Below are 13,368 nucleotides of genomic sequence, written 5' to 3'. Positions count from 1 at the left end.
GAAGCTCTAATTCTCTGATTCTCAATCAAACAAAATCTTAAGATATTTCTTAGGAGTAATTCCTTGTCTGTCTACTTTACAATATGGTGAGGATATTTGTATAATTGTATTATCCTCCCGAAAATGTTAAACACTATATTTGCCTAAATAGTGGTACTCATTTTCCACAACCTTTTTATCATAATTCTCACCTGTCTTGTGAAGATTACTGGCGACCTAAGCGTGTCTATAAGCACATTTAACGAAACTGACATTACCATCCGATTCAGGGAGAGTATTTACTTTCCGTAAATTCTTCTAGTAAACCTTTTGACATATAGCGCCAGGTGGTCTATCAAATATTTATCTCATATCGATTTCTTTACCTTGCTATTACGAAATCGCTCACGGGTTCAACGTTTCAGAAAGTGTTGTCGTTTCTAGTTGGTTCGTTTTTTTTTATTCCTTTCTTTTACGAGATTTGCCTAGAAGAGCTTCACATTGTCTCAGTTTGCAAAGTTTCTCATGGACTGAGGATGAAGTAAAAGTTCTGTTATTTAAATATCGCATGTGCAAGAAGAAATTAATCAAATGCGAAGGTGAATATCGTGAAGAAACTATTAAATACCGAATTTGAGAAAAAATGGAATGCTCAGAAAATACCAGCGGACAAAATTCTTTTGATTTTCTCCAATTGTAAAAAAGCTTAGGTTTGTAAGAGGGATGTCCCTAGTTCGAAAACTGCGTGTAGCTAATTTTTATTTATTAGACAACAAGTTAATGGTGAAGTATACGTTCCTCCTCTGTCCAAGATACCTAATTGGTAGTTGAACGTTAAGTCTCGTCTAAAAGAAAAATAAACTAGTATACCATTGTTCATTGTTTTTGGTGACTGCTTCAATAATCGAAAAGGAAGAGAGAGAATAATGCCAATTTCAGTTATTATTAGCCGAGTTTTCAACGTTGGAATTGAAAAAAAATATTATGAGATTTTTAAACAATTTTTATTGAATACAAAAGAGACTGTGAAAGTTAAAGACCATCTTCTTTCACGGATGCTAGTGAATTGATGGCTCACGGAATCGATTCAGCCTTTAACAACTAGTCCAAATCTCTGCCAACTAGTCTTGTTAATAGAATTCTAAAAGGAATATAGAATTCATAAAGCTGATTGTAATTTTTGAATTTATACAACGAAATCCTAAAAAAAAAAAAAAAAAATATTTCAAACTAGAAAGCTAGCAACTAAAAAGACAAAATATTCATCTTTCGTTGCGCCTCATTCACCGTTATATGCTGCCTGTTCACTGCTCACATCAGGTCTGCTCTCAAAACCTCTGATGAATATTTTCTATAACAATTGGGAATGACTTTGGTGGAGTGTAGGGCTTTTTTTGACTTCCCTGAAAATATTTGGAGGTGCAGAAAGTTATTTTTCTGTTTAACTTTTCTATTTTATTGTAATGATTGTTTCTTACAGTAATTATTACATATTTATTTATTCGTAGCTCATTTCCAATTTTTAGAAAACATTTGTTATTTTTTTTTTCTAATTTTCAAATATTATTTTTTAAAATTCTCATGTTAACGGAATATTTTTAAAAATAATAATATAATGTGGATACCTACATCTATGGAAATTTTATGAATACAAAAAATGACAATGACAAAGTAGTCTTTCATGAACAGACTAAACAGATTGATTGTACAGAATGACACTCATTTATATTAAATGTATTGTTTTGATAAATTTTTTTGTCAACTGTTTTTTAAATTGCAATCTGTCCAATCTCTTTCGAAGATGGATTGGTCGTAAGATTTTATTTATAATCACTTTTTTTACAGTGTCATTTGTATTTCTTCCTATGACAGTATTAAAACAAATAATTTAGAAAGAGAAAGACAGACAATAAAGATGATAATATTCTAAAGTGGTTAGTTCCTCATGAAATCCTTAACTTTTAAAGTGTCTATTGTTTAATTTAACGATATAAACCTAATTATTTTAATGATGCAATTATTACTGACGTATAATTAAAAACACAGATTATCTCAAAATTTAATAAAGATAAGAAAGATAAGAAAAAGACCAAAAAAAATCAAATAAGCGTTTGTTAAGCACTTGTTGATGCGTATATATACTAAGAGGAATTGTAGAAAAATTAGTATTTCAGTAAAGCGAGTAGTTTTAACAATGTTTAAATTTGTGATTTTAATCGTAGCAGCTGTGGGAATTGTTCCCACTCACTGCTTCTATCAGTAAGTGTCTTTTTACCTAAGGATGTTTACCTAAGGGCTTACTGCCCTTATAATCATAAAAAGTTTGAGACTTTCGTATATCACTTACATAGATTGGTTCACAACCGCTTTTATTCTTAAGCTTAAAAATTACTAAGCCATGAGAGGGTGGTTTAATAAAAGATTAATTGTGCTTAAAATCATAATTATTTGATGTATTAAAAAACAATTAAAACTTCATAAGCAAAACTTTTAAATCCATTCGATATAAATTTGGTTCTAAATTCAGTATAAAAAAATTGGGAACCTCTACAGTTGTTATTGAAGGTCTTTATTGAATCGCAGACTTTTGTCCTTTTTGATGACCTTTTTTTTTGTCTATGATTTTTTTTTAAAAATGACAAACAAATTGTGTTACAATAATTATAACTAATCATTTACAACTAAATCGTTAATTACTTTTATAAAAATTTTCCAGTGTTCCACTTTATAAAATGTACAAAACACCCAGAGACGTGGTAGATCTTCAAAGAGAATTAAAAAGTTACAAAGATAGCCTGAAGATGTTCACACTATTGAAGAAGAGTGGGCGTGAAGTACTTAGAAACAGTTTCAATGTAAGTTAAAAATACAAAATTACATGAACAAGACTTATGTAAATTACTTGTAATCATAATGGTCCTTTAAAAATTGAATGTGTTATTGAAATTTATTAATTTTCAACCAATTTTACTTCCGTCAAATATGGTTTAAATCCAGTTGCTGGTCCCTTAGATTCTTCTCTTACTTAGAGCTTCTTACAGCCCACTGTCCGATGATGTACTGAAAAACGCTCCAAGCGCCAATAACCTCAGTAGTACCTCAAATTAAAAACAAAACAAAAAAAAATCTTCAATTGGAATTAGCTCATTACTGAATGTATTTCTTGATAAAGTTTTACGATTTTCTCCATATTTAGTATCTGGATTACATTCAACATTTATATCTACAAAAATACTTTTTATTTATATGCATTTCTCGCGAGTGGTTGTTTTTCCTGTAATTTCATTTCAGACTAAAGTCTGTTACTGTAGTTTTTGTTGAAGAACATGGTTTCGCAACATGGTTTCAGTTGAAATTTTAAGAATGGAAGTAAAAGAAAGACTTGTAAACTTTTCACAGCAGATGTTTTACCAAATTGCCGATATAATAAACAGTTCAAACCAGGGAAAAGATAATTCTGGATTTAATAAAAAAGATGAGTAATCAGGAAATTAGTATTTAGATAATAATAATAATAAGGGAACTCTCAACAGATTATTCATCTTCAAATCTTAATCATAAAAAAACAATAATAATAAAATTATTATTCAATTCATTTCAAGTAGATAATTTTTTTCTGAAAAGTTAATGATAAGAAAATTGTATTAGGAGCCCCACATTTGAGATGGAAAAGTTCACATAAAAAAATTTAGTTATAATTTTTAAATAATATTTATTTATTAAAAATAAATGGTTTAATAAATCTCTTCTCTTCTAAGAAAACAATAAATGCAACTGACGTCTCATTTGTTAGAAATTAAATAATGGTTGGTGGTAACTAAGTCATTAAACTGTTAACAGTGGCAAGGGGTTGTCCAAATCGTGTACTCTATTCGACACTTTGTCAATTACTCATTGACAAATTTGGAATATTATTTAATATAATGTAACCCAAGTTTATTAATAAAATTTAGGCAATTAATTTCCTACTTTTTTTCTTTTTTTTTCCAATTACCAGACTCAGTACTATGGAAATATCACACTTGGAACTCCTGCACAAGAATTCTCTGTAATATTTGACACTGGTTCTTCTAACTTGTGGGTACCATCAGTAGCTTGTAGAAATACTGCTTGCAGTAAGTAGATTTTAAAAAAATTAATAATTAGACTGCATATATAATTATATTAAATCAAATAATTGTCTCACAGGAAGACACCATACATATGACCGCAGACAATCTTCAACTTATGAAGCCGATGGTAGACCATTGAACCTTGTCTATGGTACGGGCGCAATTGTCGGTGTATTATCCTCAGATGTTTTGAAGGTACATTTTTTTTTTAGTTACTATTTTTTTTGTTTTATTTGAAATTTATAGCCAAAGAGCAAAGGTCATGCAACAAGGTAATATAGTGAGCGTAGAGATTATCCAGGGTGGTTCTCCAAAATTAATATTTAATTACTGACTTCCATCATCGAGGAAATCGATCCACGAAGAGCTGGTGGATTGTAACTAATAATAATTAAATAAAATATAATCATTTTAAATGAAAAAAATAATTTTTGAATGTCATTTATAGATTAAGAACCTTATTTATAGATAAAAACATCGTTTTTCAGATTGGAGAATTAGAAGTTAAAGATCAAATTTTTGGTGAAGCGTTACGAGTATCAGACAACCCATTTGCTGCGGCAAAACCTGATGGTATACTCGGTTTAGCGTTTCCATCAATTTCTAAAGATGATGTAACACCACCATTTCAAAACTTGATGAACCAAGGATTATTAGAAAAACCTGAATTCTCATTTTATTTGAACAGGTTAGAAGAGCATTGACTTCACTCAGTTATTTTTAATTTAATTCAGCTTTCTGTTTAATACAGAAAAAGAAAAAGAGAAAAATATTTGTATTTTATGCTTACAGAAATCCGGATGAAGAAGTTGGTGGAGAAATTATATTCGGTGGAGTGGATAAAGAGCGTTTCCATGAAGATACCTTAAATACTGTTCCGCTCAGTTCCACCTCTTATTGGCAATTCCAGATGGATGGGTAAGGAATTTGTCGTTATAATTATTGTTACAAGTCAAACCAAGGAGATTACCAAAAACATGTATGTTACATTGTATGGCGTTTCTAAATTCAGCACAGTTAAGTGCTCCTAAATTCTAATCTCTTAATGAACATAAGCTAATAATCAAAATTAAAGACCAATCATTTGTCTCCGATTTATTATCTCAGTGAAAATTAAATACATCAATACATATTAATTTAAATCCACTTGCTTACGCCACCTTGCATATTCTGAGAGTCTCTGAATGCTCTGAAATTTTCTTGGAATGATTAAATAACATGTTAACATAAATTACTTTTACGCGCACTTAGTATACAAGTATTTAAAACCGTATGTTATGATTTGCTTGCTGGTTTTAGTTGTACTCTAGGGCATAATAGCCCTCATTAATAGAATGGTCGCTGCATTATCATTATGTTATGCATTATTAATGATCCATAGTAATGTAACTTTGCATTCCCCTCGACGATTTCAGTTTGGTCCTTACTTCAAATAATTTCACTCTTATTACTACTTTAATCCGTATATCTTGCACGTTTGAGATCAGAAAGCTTGTTTTCAAAGAAAACTGTCAATTAAATTGTTACCACAAATGAAGAAAGTATTTTTAAATTGCGGTAATGCTAATTTCTGAACAAATTTCACGCTATTTTTCCAAATTAGAGGGCTATGTGCGGGGATTGGTAATGTGAAGGAAAAGCGTAACGGGGCATTGCGCTAAATATTTTCCTACAATATTTTCTTTATCTTCAATTTTAAGATAGAATTTTTAATAGTGCTCATATTTAAATAAATTTTGACTTCAGCGTATCTACATCAGCTGATGAAGGAAGAAGTTGGTGCGAAAATGGCTGCCCTGGCATTGCTGACACTGGTACTTCATTTATTGTTGGACCAACTGAAGATATAGATGAAATTTTTGAAACAGTTGGCGCTGAAGTTTACGAAGGAATTGGATTTGTAAGTAATGGCTGCTAAGTCAATATATTGTTTTACATACTAATATCATTTGAAAGCTCATTGTGCTTGTTTAAAAGAATTTAAAATAAGGATTACTCAGTAATCTTATCCAGTAGGTTATTCTGACAACTAGGGAGCAACTTTAAATGCTCCTATACAATAATAATAATTCTTTATTTTCAAGTATAAACGCAAAATAATTTAGAACAACACATTTATTGCAATGAATTAAGGTAATATTGTCCTGTAGAAAAGATACCTGCAAATTTTACAATGCCTAAAGATGCATCGTCTTACGATATTGACGATGGAATCGTTCTGCATTGGTGTAATTTCTGAACATTCTGGGACTACTGGGGTATAGAAATTTATTCAGCACAAATCTAAGGGCATTTTTTAATAAGGTATTAAAGGTCTCTTTTTGGAATTTACTAAGGCAGGTATTTCAGGCATTCCGAAGGCTGGTAAACCAGTTAGCTTGAAACGGAGCGATCCAATCGATAGAAATAATAATGAACTATTTTTTCGATGTAGAAGTCATGAATAGAGCGGAACTGATTGGCTCAGAGTGGCTTTAACTACTAAAATGATGAAATCTTTAGTTTAAAAATGTGCAATACAAGTACTTTACACCTTAACTAGGTTTTTAAAGTTTATTAATTCAAATTAATACAACTTTCAGGTATCATGCGATGACCTTAAGCAACTACCGACCATCACATTCCACATTAATGGCGTTGCATACAATATAGATGGTGAAGATTATACTATTAAGGTAAAAATAATCGACCACTGGATTATCCTTGAATATAAACCTTGAACTAAGATGTTTTTTTTTTTTTCAATTGGTTTAGGTAACTCAAGGAGGACAAACGGCCTGCGTTGTTGGTTTCACAACATTGCCAAAAGCACCTCAACCGTTCTGGATTTTGGGTGACGTATTCCTTGGAAAGGTTTATACTGTCTTCAATGTTGAAGATAAGACAGTAGGCTTTGCGTCGTTGACTTAACAAGTGCTAACTTTTAAAGCGATCAATAAGAAGGTTTCTAAATGATTGAATAAAACAGCGGATACTTTCTATTAACTGAAAATACAATCTGATTTTAGAACAATGATATTTTACGGATATGTAGACTGTAGACTTTATTGTGATTTAACGTTTAATGATTCACTTTTTTTTATTATTAGTTTGTATATATTGATTGTGATATTCGCTGTTATTGTTAAGTTCTAAGTAAGAAGCATCTTGGGCACATTTTTTTTCCAATTCAAAGAAATTCAACATTAAAAATTTATGTATCATATTTTTGTCACTGATTCATTATTGAATGAACATGACTTGGCCATTAATTATGCTTATTTTGTTAAAAATATTAATTAAATAAATTATATTAAAATTTATTATTTTTAACTTCTTTTTTTTATCGAATTCAGGATTATGTATTATTTTTACAAAAAAAAAATATTATATATACAAAATCTGACATAATCAACAATAATAATCGGCGCTCCAACTTACGAGGGGGTACCCAAAAATAACCGGAATTGCGTTGCCGCGCATGGAGCTTATGTAGTACGCATTTCTGCCGCTAGACGTGTATAGCGCAATTCCTTGCCAGTTCAGTCCTGCCTGTGTTGTCTGCCTGGCTTGTTCTGTTCATCTGCAGTGATTGTTTTTACCAGCGCTGTTTTGTTCTTTTTTCGTTTTTTATGATGGCAAGTTTAAGTGAACAACGTGCAGCTCTGAAATTTTGTTTTCTACTCGGCAAAAATGCTGCTGAAAGTGTTTTAATGTTGAAAACAGCTTACAAAGATGACGCTATGGGAAAAACTCAAGTATACGAGTGGTTTACTCGGTTTAAAAATGGCGACATGTCGATTGATGACAAACCTCGTTCTGGACGTCCATCAACTGCCCGAATCGACGAAAATGTTGAAAAAATTCGAGAGCTGGTGTTCACAGACCGTCGACAGACAATTGATCAATTGTCAGAGAGTAGTGGGTTATCTTGGAGCTCGGTTCAGCGAATTTTAACGGAAGATTTGGGGATGAAAAGGGTTGCTGCCAAGTTTGTTCCTCGAGTTCTGACTGACAATCAAAAAGAACATCGAGTTGAAACATGTCGTGCTTTGAAACAACAGCTTGAAACTGATCCAGACTTTCTGTCAAAGGTCAATTACTGGTGATGAGTCATGGTGCTATGGTTATGACCCAGAAACAAAGCAACAGTCGAGCCAATGGAAGACGTCATCTTCACCCCGACCAAAAAAATGTCAAGTCAAGTCAAGTCAAACATCAAAACAATGCTGATTTGCTTTTTTGATGCCAAAGGCGTAGTCCATTCAGAGTTTGTCCCCCCAGGTCAGACCGTCAATCAAACCTTGTATTTGGAAGTTTTGAAAAGATTGCGCAATAGTGTTCGCCAAAAAAGACCCGATTTGTGGCAAACAGGAGACTGGTTCTTCCACCACGACAATGCACCTGCACACACAGCCATCTCTGTTACACAGTTTTTGGCTAAAAATGGCATGGTTCCGCTGCCCCACGCACCTTACTCGCCTGACCTGGCTCCGTGCGACTTTTTCTTATTTCCACGCATGAAAAAGGGCATGAAAGGTCACCGATTTGACAACATTGAAGAGGTCAAGAAAAAAACGAAGAAGGAGCTGTCAGCCATTTCTAAAGATGACTACAAAAAATGTTTCGAACAGTGGAAGCACCGGTGGGACAAATGTATTAGTTGTAATGGAGAGTATTTTGCAGGGGATAAGGTTGTTCTGTAAAAAATTTGTAAATAAATAGCTTTTAAAAAATAATTCCGGTTTTTTTTGGGTACCCCCTCGTATTACTGAGCCTTCGCCTCCTCAACCCGCTTCTGCCAGTCATCTCTATCTGATGCAGCATCCTTCCAGTTTCTTATGTGCAACAGTTTTCTGGAATCTTCATTTATCCATCTTAATCTGGGTCTTCATACTCGCCTAACCTGGTGTACATTCCTTTCCATAATCAAACTGCGTTATTAGGTGTCGTTATATTTGCTTGTTTAAAGAGTATGGGTTATTGGATTACAGCCCTCGGAGTCTTGTTTCCTCAGAGCTACTAGTCTAGTTTCCCTTTTAGGCCCTAGGGGTTGTAACCGTCGAGTGTTATGAATTTGTCCTTTTCTGTAAAGTAGGTTTTGTGTTTTACCCACCTACAAACAGTACCCCTGCTGATAGGGAGTTTATTTAAAATAACACATAACATGTTGTTATGTACGTACAACTGTGAAACATTACTTAAATAATAAACCAAATATACATGACAATTCACAACTATTCACATTCATAATATATAATACTTACAAAATATATGTATAATACTTACAAAATATACGTGTAATACTTACAAAATATACAATAATACACAATATATATACATTTATAGTACTTTATACTTCTTAACAATATAAAATAACATACCGTATATATCATAATATTCATATAATGCATAATGTAGACAATGTTCATCAAAAATTTCAGTCAAGTCAAAAAAAAATTGTTGCTATTGAGTTTATGAATTTGTCTTATGATAGTAAGAAGTCTTTTGAAAGAAGTTGCGATGGACCAGTTGTAACTTGTTGTATTAAATGTTGTCTGTATTGGTTCAGTTGTCGTTAATGATATTAAACCGTTGCAAGTATAGTCTTATATGTTCTGTCAGTACTTGCGTCAGTTTGTAGTTAATTTTAAAATATTCAATTTTTACCTGTCTTGTTCTGTGGGTATGAACTTGTGTTTCTCCCAACCCTTTGCCGTCTTCGCCCAGTCTTCCTCCCATTTCTACACACAGTTAGTTAGTTTTTAATTTGTTTTTTTAGAAGGTTTTGCGTGTGCGTGTTTGTATATTTACTATTCTGGTGTGCAGCTGTCTCTTTTTACATTCTAATTGTAACTGCCAAATTCGAAATAAGCAAAAAACGTTTTAGTTGTACACCACTAGATCTCATTACAAGTCCTACATGTGTTGTTAAAAAATAAATGAAATTTGTAAGGAAAGTTTAACACCGCAGTTCTCTAAAAGATTCTAAAAATAATTTTTACCAAAATATTAGCCATGATAACAAAAAAAAAATTAAACTCATATTGCAGAAAAATTGAAATCAAACTTATTTATTAATAAAGTGCTTGTTCAGTTGCTCTCGCCTCTCCAGAGGTAGCACTGTCGGCAGCCTCATCTTAACCCTAGTGTCTGAATGGGATACTAACTGTTTAATTAAGACCCCTTAAAAGATTTAATGTTTTTGAGGCCCTGTCTCATTTTTAGTGCTCAGCAAGACTCAGTTACAGTTAAGAACTTTTAAACTGGATACTCTAGGTTATCTTATATTGATGTTTGCACCTGCTAAATACACCTGGACATAGGACATGCCCCATACATCGCCTTGTCATTTATTACCATTTATTACGCCATTATTTAGCGCCATTTATTACCTCTATTACCTATCGCTGTTTAAAAAATAGGGATGTAATGTCGAAAAAGTAATATATTAATTGATATATAATAATTAATATATTAATTGAGGGTCGTTTGAAAAGTCTGTGCAAAAATAAAAACTACTTAATTTTTTGGGGTAAACCTTTTTTATTTTTCAACATAGTCTCCTTTTAGGCTTATACACTTCGTCCAACGCTGCTCTAGTTTGTTGATCCCTTCCGAATAATAGGATTTGTCCAAGTCTGAAAAATAGCCATTCGTTTCTGCAATCACCTCCTCGTTTGAATAAAATCTTTTTCCCGCCAGCCATTTCTTCATATTGGGGAACAAATAGTAGTCCGAGGGAGCCAAGTGTGGAGAATAGGGGGGATGTGAACCGAGTTGGAACCCTATTTCCATTAATTTTGCGACCACAACTGCTGAGGTGTGAGCTGGTGCGTTGTCGTGATGGAAAAGGACTTTTTTGTGGGCCAATCGTGGGCGTTTTTCTTGCAGCTCGGTTTTCAAACGGTCCAATAACGATGAATAATATGCACCTGTAATAGTTTTACCCTTTTCCAGATAGTCGATGAGGATTATTCCTTGCGAATCCCAAAAGACAGTCGCCATAATCTTTCCGGCCGAAGGAACGGTCTTCGCCTTTTTTGGCGCAGATTCCCCCTTGGTAACCCATTGTTTAGATTGTTCTTTGGTCTCAGGAGTGTAGTGATGTATCCATGTTTCATCCATAGTGACGAAACGACGCTTAAAGTCCTGCGGATTCTTCTAGAACAGCTGCAAACCGTCCTTGCAACACTTCACACGATTTCGTTTTTGGTCAAGCGTGAGCAATCGCGGCACCCATCTTGCGGATAGCTTTGTCATGTCCAAATGTTGATGCAAAATATTATGTACCCGTTCATTCGAGTTGCCCACAGCACTAGCAATATCACGCACCTTCACTCTTCTGTCATCCATCACCATATCATGGATTTTATCAAAGATTTCTGGAGTAGTAACTTCAACAGAGCGTCCAGAACGTTCAGCGTCACTTGTGCCCATATGGCCACTCTGAAAATTTTGAAACCACTTATAAACTGTTCTAATCGAAGGTGCAGAGTCACCATAATGTTTATCAAGCTTCTCTTTAGTCTCCTGAGGCGTTTTGCCTTTCATAAAGTAGTGTTTAATCAACACACGAAATTCTTTTTCGTCCATTTTTTGAAAATCACTCGACTTCCTCGATTCAAACGAATGCCAAACACAAAGAAATAGACCGATCTGGCTGTAACTTGGTGTGTGTTCTTTCAAGAGATGCTACTAACTAAACATAACCTCGATACGCGCCAGTAATGCTATCTCTCTGACTTTCAAAAGAACCCTCGTATAATTAATTAATAGAAAATGAACAAATATATGAGTTCAAAAACTTACTTGTGTCACTGATGTGTACTTAATCTATTCACATGTGTGCATGTTAATCTCTGTGATCACTTTAACTTAATGTACTACACTATGCAGTTCTAAATAAATAAAATGAAGAGAAGGTAAACTGCATGCAATAAAGGAAAAAGTAGGTGATGTTCCCTCATAGGAGGGTATAGGAGCTTACTAAAATATCTCAAACCGAAATAAGCCTTGATCTTGCCAAGGGTAAGCTACCCATCTTGAAAATTATTTGAAATAAAAACTATTAAAAAAATGACTTGAATTTGGACTAAATTATTTATTAAGGATTGGGTAATAAAATAATTAGACCTGCGAAGCTAATATGTATTGTGGTACTGGGTTCGATTCCCGGTCTTAGGCCTTGGATTTTATTTAATGGTTAATAAAAGAAATTTACAGTAAAGTATGTTTGCTAGTCGCCTCCGTCCACGACACCTAATTGGTAGTTGGACGTAAAGCCCGCCTGCAAAAATAGGCATTACTAGGGTAATAAAATATTAATTAAGATGATGATAATAGAAAAAAGATAAAATTAATTATGCCGTTTATTTCAAAGGAGACTCTGTTAATTCACAGGCTTCCAAATGGAGATCCCGAATTCAAATCGAGCTTATTATCCTGATTTTCTCACTTCTTAAAAGCTTCGGTAAATCTTTACAATAGCTCCCCAGAGGCGTGGCCTAATTCGAAGTGATTCTGATTCGCTGTTACTATAGAACCCGCCATATTCAAATATAAATATAAAACTATTTATTTATTTTATATTCACACTTAAATCTAGCGGGTTATATGGTAGCACCGAATCAGAATAACTTCGAATTCTTTATTTATTTCTTAATGGGGGCTTCGCCCCCACACCCCCTGATTTTTTCATCCCCCCATACCCCCTCCTAACCTACCTAATCACCCTCAATTTTTTAATTTTTGTCACAACATTCATTACAATAATTACACAGAACAACACAAAAGAAACTACCTTATTCTGTGGAGTCCTTTTCCTGAGGAGGGTATACTTGTCGAACTCCATTCTTACTCACACTACAATCATGCTTTAATTTAAAAAAACCCGCAAATTTAAAACGCTCATACTCATAAAGTTACAAAAAAACGGCACCTCCGGTCACATACAGAACACTCGCGGGAACTATTAATACATTAATCAGGAAGCAGTTGCTATGCAGTATGTGTACTGCGCATGCGCGCTAAACATAAGCGCTACGAAATTCGCACCATCCGCACATTGACGGGAAGTAGTTTTTATTTTCCCCGGTAGGTGCTCTGCACTACCCACACCCTAAAAAAACAGGCCACGCCTCTTGGGAGCTATTGTAAAGATTAGCCAAAAGCTTCTTATAGCTTACTTGGTATCTTGACCCAAGAAGAGCCCTAAATTTAAGCTAAAAGAACAGGCAATTATTACCATTTTTTAAAATTAGTAACTATTAAACCAAACTGTGCTATAACAGCTGTA

At 33.5% G+C, this 13,368-nt stretch overlaps 1 protein-coding gene across 1 annotated transcript; it reads left to right on the top strand.

Moving 5' to 3' along the window:
* Nucleotides 1-2,101: 2,101 nt before the first annotated feature.
* Nucleotides 2,102-7,393, top strand: LOC141457097 (cathepsin D-like). Its single transcript, XM_074133624.1, has 9 exons — nt 2,102-2,238; nt 2,696-2,834; nt 3,977-4,094; nt 4,168-4,286; nt 4,580-4,779; nt 4,884-5,009; nt 5,838-5,991; nt 6,674-6,766; nt 6,846-7,393. The coding sequence occupies exons 1-9, from the start codon at nt 2,108-2,110 to the stop codon at nt 6,999-7,001; spliced, it is 1,236 nt and encodes a 411-aa protein (XP_073989725.1). The 5' UTR covers nt 2,102-2,107; the 3' UTR covers nt 7,002-7,393.
* Nucleotides 7,394-13,368: the final 5,975 nt, after the last annotated feature.

This window comes from Rhodnius prolixus, unplaced genomic scaffold (assembly GCF_049639745.1).
Source record: "Rhodnius prolixus isolate KJV_2025 unplaced genomic scaffold, Rpr scaffold_10, whole genome shotgun sequence".
Classification (NCBI taxonomy): domain Eukaryota; kingdom Metazoa; phylum Arthropoda; class Insecta; order Hemiptera; family Reduviidae; genus Rhodnius; species Rhodnius prolixus.
Note: the sequence above shows the minus strand (reverse complement) of the source record. Positions and strands in the feature narration are given on the sequence as shown.